An 8,356-nucleotide genomic window follows, 5' to 3' on the forward strand; every position below is an offset into this window, starting at 1 on the left:
TGCTGTGGTGTGTTACATTGTGGGGGCTAATCCTCCTATCAATGTCATGGAGGGATTCATTCGAAGGATTTGGAAACAGTTGAATGTTGATAAGGTTGTCATGGTGAGAAAGGGGGTTTTTCTGGTGAGATTTCTTACTATGGACTCGAGAGATAAGGTGTTGAGAGGTCACTATTTCTTTGATAGTAAGCCTCTTATTCTGAAACCTTGGAATTCTGATATGAATATGGATACACCAGAACTTCAATCTGTGCCAATTTGGGTGCAATTGAAGCTAAACTTCAAGTATTGGGGGGAAAAGGCTTTGTTTAAGATTGTAGCACAGTTAGGCAAGCCACTAAGGAGGGATCAGGCCACAATCAGTAGAGATAAACTTCAGTTTGCTAGAGTCATGGTGGATGTACCATTGTCTCAAGAGTTGCCTGATTTTATTTCTTTCAGAGATGAGAATGGCATTATGGTGAGAGTTGCCATATTTTATGAATGGAGGCCAACAATTTGCACTAAATGCAAGATGTTTGGTCATCTACAGACTGAATGCAGACAAGGTCAGAAGAAGATCTGGATTAGGAAAGCTCAACCATCTGTTTCAATTCCAGTTCAATCAACTGAGCAGGGTGAACATGTGGTTAGTCCTATTGTGGATCAAGAAGGTTTTCAAAGATCTTTGAGACCAATTAGAGTGGGAGTTGGTTTAGAAACTCCAGTTAGAACTTCTAATACTTTTCAGGTATTGGAGGCTTCTTTAATTGATAAGGAGGAATTGGTAGGAGAACAGTATAAAGGGGATGAACAAGGATAGTGGTGCCTGGAGGAGGGAACTCTTCCAACTCTAATGGATAGAGTGTTAGCTTGGAATGTCAGGGGCCTAAACTCAATACAGAAACAGAATGAGGTGAATCACTTTATTCAGAAGTATGCAGTGGGTTTGGTGGGGCTCCTAGAATATAAGGTGAAGCTCTCTAATCTAGGGAAGCTTTATCAGAAAGTTTTTGTAAATTGGTGCTTTACTAGCAACTCTAGCTATCACTCTGGTGGTAGGATAGTTGTAGCCTGGAAGGTTGGTTGCTTCACAGTTAACATTGTTGCTGCATCCAGTCAGTTTGTTCATTGCCATGTTACTCCTGTAAGTGGTAGGAAACCCTTTTATTGCACTTTTGTGTATGCTTTTAATGATGCTGGTATGAGACAAGATCTATGGAGGGATTTGTTGTTGCTTAACACTCAAGAACCCTGGATTGTGTGTGGGGATTTCAACTGTGTTATGGCATTAGATAAGAGAATTGGAGCTCCTATCAGACATAGAGATATTGTGGATGTGAGTAACTGTATGCATGCATGTGGTATGGAGGACATTAAGTGTGTGGGTAATATTTTCACCTGGAACAACAAGCAACAAGGTAACAACATGGTTTTTTCAATAATTGATAGATTTTTGGCTAATCATGCTTGGCAAACTTGCTTTCCTGTTGCTGAAGTGTGTTTTATGCCAGAAGGTCTTTTTGATCACTCTCCTGGTCTTCTTTCTGTGTATCCCAGAGATGATGGAGGGAAGAAACCATTCAAGTATTTTACTATGGGGAAGTCTTCACCTGTGTTTTCTGAAATTGTTCAGCAGGCTTGGAATACTCAGTTTATTGGCACTAAAATGTTCATTTTGATTAATAAACTGAAAAAAGTTAAACTGGCTCTTAAAGAGTTGAATAAAGTAGGTTTTACAGATATTCAAGCAGCAGATTTGAGAGCTTATCAGACTATGGTGAGTGCACAAACTGCCATGCATAATAATCCTTCTGATCAAAGTTTTGCAGATGCAAAGTTGATTGCAATTCAGGATTATAAGGAGAAACATAATGCTTATTTGGCTTTCCTCAGTCAGAAAGCAAAATTGTCTTGGCTTAAAGATGGAGATGAGAATACTTCCCTTTTTCATCAGAGTATCAAGACTAGGAAGTTACAGAATCAAGTATATAGCATTTATGATATGCAAGGAGAATGGAAAGATACAGCTGATGGGGTGTCTCAAACTTTCTTGGATTATTATAAAGTGCTCCTAGGTAGTACTTCTGATAATAGAACACCAGTAAACAAGGAGGTGGTGTAGCAGGGGCCAGTCTGTTTGGATCATCATAAAGCTATACTCAATGCTCCTTATACAGCAGATGAAGTTAAGAAAGCTCTTTTCTCTATTCCAGGTATTAAAGCTCCTGGTCCAGATGGTTTTGGTTCTTATTTTTACAAAGATGCTTGGCATATTGTTGGGGATGAAGTCATTGCAGCCATTCTTGATATGTTACAGCAAGGAAGAATCTTGAAGGAGGTGAACCACACTGTGATTACTCTTATTCCCAAGACTAAAGGATGTGAATGAGTTCAGGCCAATCTCTTGCTGCAACACTATTTATAAGTGCATAACAAAAGTATTGTGTGGGAGATTAAGACAAGTTCTTCCTGATCTCATCATGGAAAATCAAGGAGGTTTTGTTCATGGGAGATACATAGTTCATAATATTATGGTTGTGCAAGATTTAGTCAGGCAATATAGGAGGAAAGGGTTAAGCCTAGCTTCCTTATGAAGATTGATCTTCAAAAAGCCTATGATACTGTTGATTGGCATTTCTTACAGGAGATGCTGGTTTTTTTGGACTTCCCAAAGCAAATTGTTGATATGGTTATGCAATGTGTTACTACTCCCATGTTTTCTTTGATACTGAATGGTTCTATGCATGGGTTCTTTAAATCCAAGAGAGGATTGAGGCAAGGAGACCCTATCTCTCCTCTGTTATTTGTCATCTGCATGGAATATTTTTCTAGAATTCTGAATAGAGTGAGCTCTATGCATCAGTTCCAGTTTCATCCAAGGTGTAAGGGGATTGGTCTTAATTACTCACTTATGTTTTGCTGATGGTCTGATTATCTGTAGCAAGGGAGATTATCAGTCTATTTACTTGTTGCTTCAAGCTTTCAAGTTGTTTTCTAATACTTCTGGCTTAAAGGCAAATCAGCAAAAATCCTCTATCTACTGTCATCGCATGCATGAATCTGATATTCAGAGGGTGGTAGATGTTTCTGGATTTTCTAGAAGTATGTTGCCATTCAAATATTTGGGGGTCCCCATATGCTCTAAGAAGATCTCTGTGGCTCAGTGTGCTCATTTGGTGGATAAGATGATCACTAGGATAAAAATTTGGAGTTTTAGGAATTTATCCTATACAGCAAGAATGCAGCTTGTTAATTCAGTTTTACTAAGTTTGCACATGTATTGGGCACAAATTTATGTATTTCCAAAAGGTGTTCTTCAAGATATAGTGAAGATCTGCAGAGCCTTCCTATGGAGTGGTCATGCTTTCAGTCATAAACCAAACAATATAGCTTGGGATAAAGTTTGTAGTGACAAGCACACTGGGGGGTTGGGGTTTAGAGTTGTTCAGAAGTGGAATATTGCCTTTATGGGGAAATATGTTTGGGCTTTAGTCAAGAAGCAGGATAATGTGTGGATTAGGTGGATTAATTCAGTCTACTTAAAGGATGGGGATTGGTGGGAGTATCAGCCTGGTTCTACTGCTAGCTGGTACTGGAAACAAGTGTGCAATACAAAGGAGCAGCTGAAACAGGTTTTTACTTGTGCAGATTTGAACATGCCTCATTATTCAGTGAAACAAGTGTATAAGAAAATCCTAGGAGACAAGCGAAGGGTGCATTGGGATAAAATGGTGTGGAATAGGCAGAATGTTCCAAAACATAGATTCATTTGCTGGTTGGCTGTTCAATCAAAACTTCAGACTACAGACAAACTAGCAAATATTGGCATTAGTCAATATGCTAGTTGCTTGATTTGTGGCTTGGATGATGAGACTCATCATCATCTATTCTTTCAGTGCCAGTATAGTAAGCAAATTATTATAGCAGTCCATCAGTGGATAGGTTTCTCTATTCATGGCAATTTGGTTCAGTTAGTCAGAAAAGCTGGACAAAGTAAGGCTTCAAAGTTCAGGAAGCAGGTGTATTTTGCAGCTGTTGGTGCTGCTGTCTACCTGATCTGGACGTGTAGAAACACAAGTTTTTGGGATAATTCCATTCCCACTGTCAGTCAGAGTATGAAGGATTTGAAGCAAATGGTTAAGAGCAAAATTCAGGTAGTTCTGCCAAAATATGTAAGCAAGAGAGATAGTGAATGGTTCACAAACTTGTAATAGCCTTTTAGGGATTCTGGTTGTATTTTAGAGCTTGTTTAGCTTTGTGTTTGCTAATTTCAAGGGCATAGAGTCCAACCTAGTTGGTTTGTATGACTTGGAATTGGCTTAAGTTGTAATTGTTTGATCCAATTAATATATTTCTCTCTTGCTTAGCAAAAAAAAAAAAACTTAACTCGACCAAAATCACACCCTCACTCCGAATAATTAAATTCTATACCACCGGTTTAATATGTAATATACGTACTCGGGTATGCACTCTGATTAAAATTCATCGAGCACCTAATGAACACGGAGAGGAGTTTTAGCATATGTGGGCAAATGAAACAATTTACTATATATTATTTGAATTTGAACTACATTTACTATACATTATTTGGTTATGAACAATATTTTTATTGAATTTGAACTATATGTTCATTCAAGAAAAGTAAGCATTATACACCCGAGTATATATAAATTACCCTTTATAATACGGGCCCTCCCTCTCATTTTTTTTATTCATCATTTTGTTTTTTTTATGGTTATCGACTTATGGTATTATCGACATTACCAACTCCACTAAAATCTTGAATATGTGTACCCAGAAATAATAAATATATTTCTGTAGACAACAAATAATAATGATTTGAAAACAAGCGGCAACCACAATCCGAATTCATTAATTATTCTTTGAAAGAGATTGAAACCAAACAAGAAAACTATGTCAACACAATTTAAAGTATTGAATGATGTCTCGATGACAAACTGAAGCGGCCTCTAGCTAGGCATTCAGCTCACTTGATCTCACTGAATTATTAACTTGTTAATTAATACTGAACCGCACTTATTAGACTTAACATAGAATGCATACTTGGACCAAGGGCATTATTTCCTTCAGTTAGCTTAACGTTCACCGTAGCCATGGCAAGGAAATTTGGCTCGAAATCTCAAAGCAGCAAGCATGGAAATGGCAAAGGCAAACCTCGAGGTCCATCATCAGATTCACAAGCTTTGAAAACACACAGTATTGAGGAAGTTATAGGGGTAGAGGCACTGGATTTTGGGCTCGAAAATGAAATTTTCACGCCAAAATCAGGTTTGCAGCATCTTCAAACTCGATCAGAAGTGAGGCATTCTTTTAATGAGTTTATGGAGGTGATTCATGGCTCAGCAAAGCAGATGAAACAAGGTACTGCTCGATCTAATATGGAAGTGGGTACGATTTCAATCCCTATATTGCAGCAATTTGATGAGGTTGCTGCTACTGATAATGCAACTAATTTTGATAATAATGTTGAAATACCTATGAAATTGAATCCAGAACAGATTGTTTCTGATAATGTTGATGTTAGTGAAATTCATAGTGATGAGAGTAACCCTGTTGAGATTGATTTTGATGATATTCAAGAGGAGATTGAATTTTGGAGTTCTGCTGTGGTGTGTTACATTGTGGGGGCTAATCCTCCTATCAATGTCATGGAGGGATTCATTCGAAGGATTTGGAAACAGTTGAATGTTGATAAGGTTGTCATGGTGAGAAAGGGGGTTTTTCTGGTGAGATTTCTTACTATGGACTCGAGAGATAAGGTGTTGAGAGGTCACTATTTCTTTGATAGTAAGCCTCTTATTCTGAAACCTTGGAATTCTGATATGAATATGGATACACCAGAACTTCAATCTGTGCCAATTTGGGTGCAATTGAAGCTAAACTTCAAGTATTGGGGGGAAAAGGCTTTGTTTAAGATTGTAGCACAGTTAGGCAAGCCACTAAGGAGGGATCAGGCCACAATCAGTAGAGATAAACTTCAGTTTGCTAGAGTCATGGTGGATGTACCATTGTCTCAAGAGTTGCCTGATTTTATTTCTTTCAGAGATGAGAATGGCATTATGGTGAGAGTTGTCATATTTTATGAATGGAGGCCAACAATTTGCACTAAATGCAAGATGTTTGGTCATCTACAGACTGAATGCAGACAAGGTCAGAAGAAGATCTGGATTAGGAAAGCTCAACCATCTGTTTCAATTCCAGTTCAATCAACTGAGCAGGGTGAACATGTGGTTAGTCCTATTGTGGATCAAGAAGGTTTTCAAAGATCTTTGAGACCAATTAGAGTGGGAGTTGGTTTAGAAACTCCAGTTAGAACTTCTAATACTTTTCAGGTATTGGAGGCTTCTTTAATTGATAAGGAGGAATTGGTAGGAGAACAGTATAAAGGGGATGAACAAGGATAGTGGTGCCTGGAGGAGGGAACTCTTCCAACTCTAATGGATAGAGTGTTAGCTTGGAATGTCAGGGGCCTAAACTCAATACAGAAACAGAATGAGGTGAATCACTTTATTCAGAAGTATGCAGTGGGTTTGGTGGGGCTCCTAGAATATAAGGTGAAGCTCTCTAATCTAGGGAAGCTTTATCAGAAAGTTTTTGTAAATTGGTGCTTTACTAGCAACTCTAGCTATCACTCTGGTGGTAGGATAGTTGTAGCCTGGAAGGTTGGTTGCTTCACAGTTAACATTGTTGCTGCATCCAGTCAGTTTGTTCATTGCCATGTTACTCCTGTAAGTGGTAGGAAACCCTTTTATTGCACTTTTGTTTATGCTTTTAATGATGCTGGTATGAGACAAGATCTATGGAGGGATTTGTTGTTGCTTAACACTCAAGAACCCTGGATTGTGTGTGGGGATTTCAACTGTGTTATGGCATTAGATAAGAGAATTGGAGCTCCTATCAGACATAGAGATATTGTGGATGTGAGTAACTGTATGCATGCATGTGGTATGGAGGACATTAAGCGTGTGGGTAATATTTTCACCTGGAACAACAAGCAACAAGGTAACAACATGGTTTTTTCAATAATTGATAGATTTTTGGCTAATCATGCTTGGCAAACTTGCTTTCCTGTTGCTGAAGTGTGTTTTATGCCAGAAGGTCTTTTTGATCACTCTCCTGGTCTTCTTTCTGTGTATCCCAGAGATGATGGAGGGAAGAAACCATTCAAGTATTTTACTATGGGGAAGTCTTCACCTGTGTTTTCTGAAATTGTTCAGCAGGCTTGGAATACTCAGTTTATTGGCACTAAAATGTTCATTTTGATTAATAAACTGAAAAAAGTTAAACTGGCTCTTAAAGAGTTGAATAAAGTAGGTTTTACAGATATTCAAGCAGCAGATTTGAGAGCTTATCAGACTATGTTGAGTGCACAAACTGCCATGCATAATAATCCTTCTGATCAAAGTTTTGCAGATGCAAAGTTGATTGCAATTCAGGATTATAAGGAGAAACATAATGCTTATTTGGCTTTCCTCAGTCAGAAAGCAAAATTGTCTTGGCTTAAAGATGGAGATGAGAATACTTCCCTTTTTCATCAGAGTATCAAGACTAGGAAGTTACAGAATCAAGTATATAGCATTTATGATATGCAAGGAGAATGGAAAGATACAGCTGATGGGGTGTCTCAAACTTTCTTGGATTATTATAAAGTGCTCCTAGGTAGTACTTCTGATAATAGAACACCAGTAAACAAGGAGGTGGTGCAGCAGGGGCCAGTCTGTTTGGATCATCATAAAGCTATACTCAATGCTCCTTATACAGCAGATGAAGTTAAGAAAGCTCTTTTCTCTATTCCAGGTATTAAAGCTCCTGGTCCAGATGGTTTTGGTTCTTATTTTTACAAAGATGCTTGGCATATTGTTGGGGATGAAGTCATTGCAGCCATTCTTGATATGTTACAGCAAGGAAGAATCTTGAAGGAGGTGAACCACACTGTGATTACTCTTATTCCCAAGACTAAAGGATGTGAATGAGTTCAGGCCAATCTCTTGCTGCAACACTATTTATAAGTGCATAACAAAAGTATTGTGTGGGAGATTAAGACAAGTTCTTCCTGATCTCATCATGGAAAATCAAGGAGGTTTTGTTCATGGGAGATACATAGTTCATAATATTATGGTTGTGCAAGATTTAGTCAGGCAATATAGGAGGAAAGGGTTAAGCCTAGCTTCCTTATGAAGATTGATCTTCAAAAAGCCTATGATACTGTTGATTGGCATTTCTTACAGGAGATGCTGGTTTTTTTGGACTTCCCAAAGCAAATTGTTGATATGGTTATGCAATGTGTTACTACTCCCATGTTTTCTTTGATACTGAATGGTTCTATGCATGGGTTCTTTAAATCCAAGAGAGG

The 8,356-nt window shown here is 38.2% G+C and overlaps 2 protein-coding genes across 2 annotated transcripts; both read left to right on the forward strand.

Moving 5' to 3' along the window:
• Positions 1-835: 835 nt before the first annotated feature.
• LOC130462928 (uncharacterized) lies at positions 836-4,305 on the forward strand. Its single transcript, XM_056831919.1, has 5 exons — positions 836-2,057; positions 2,160-2,332; positions 2,627-2,862; positions 2,924-4,136; positions 4,225-4,305. Exons 1-5 carry the CDS (start codon positions 836-838, stop codon positions 4,303-4,305), a joined length of 2,925 nt encoding a protein of 974 aa, XP_056687897.1.
• Positions 4,306-6,440: 2,135 nt separating this feature from the next.
• Positions 6,441-7,976, forward strand: LOC130462929 (uncharacterized). The gene has a single exon (XM_056831920.1). It carries the CDS (start codon positions 6,441-6,443, stop codon positions 7,974-7,976), a length of 1,536 nt encoding a protein of 511 aa, XP_056687898.1.
• The last annotated feature ends 380 nt before the right edge of the window (positions 7,977-8,356 follow it).

Source organism: Spinacia oleracea, chromosome 6 (assembly GCF_020520425.1).
Source record: "Spinacia oleracea cultivar Varoflay chromosome 6, BTI_SOV_V1, whole genome shotgun sequence".
NCBI lineage: Eukaryota > Viridiplantae > Streptophyta > Magnoliopsida > Caryophyllales > Amaranthaceae > Spinacia > Spinacia oleracea.

Bases quoted from the DNA above. Each gene is read 5' to 3' on its own strand.
- LOC130462928 (XM_056831919.1), top strand. From the start codon at position 836: ATGGATAGAGTGTTAGCTTGGAATGTCAGGGGCCTAAACTCAATACAG. The intron at 2,863-2,923 runs GTGTAAGGGGAT...GATTATCTGTAG, and splicing joins CAGTTCCAGTTTCATCCAAG to CAAGGGAGATTATCAGTCTA. The intron at 4,137-4,224 runs GTAGTTCTGCCA...GTTGTATTTTAG, and splicing joins TGGTTAAGAGCAAAATTCAG to AGCTTGTTTAGCTTTGTGTT.
- LOC130462929 (XM_056831920.1), top strand. From the start codon at position 6,441: ATGGATAGAGTGTTAGCTTGGAATGTCAGGGGCCTAAACTCAATACAG.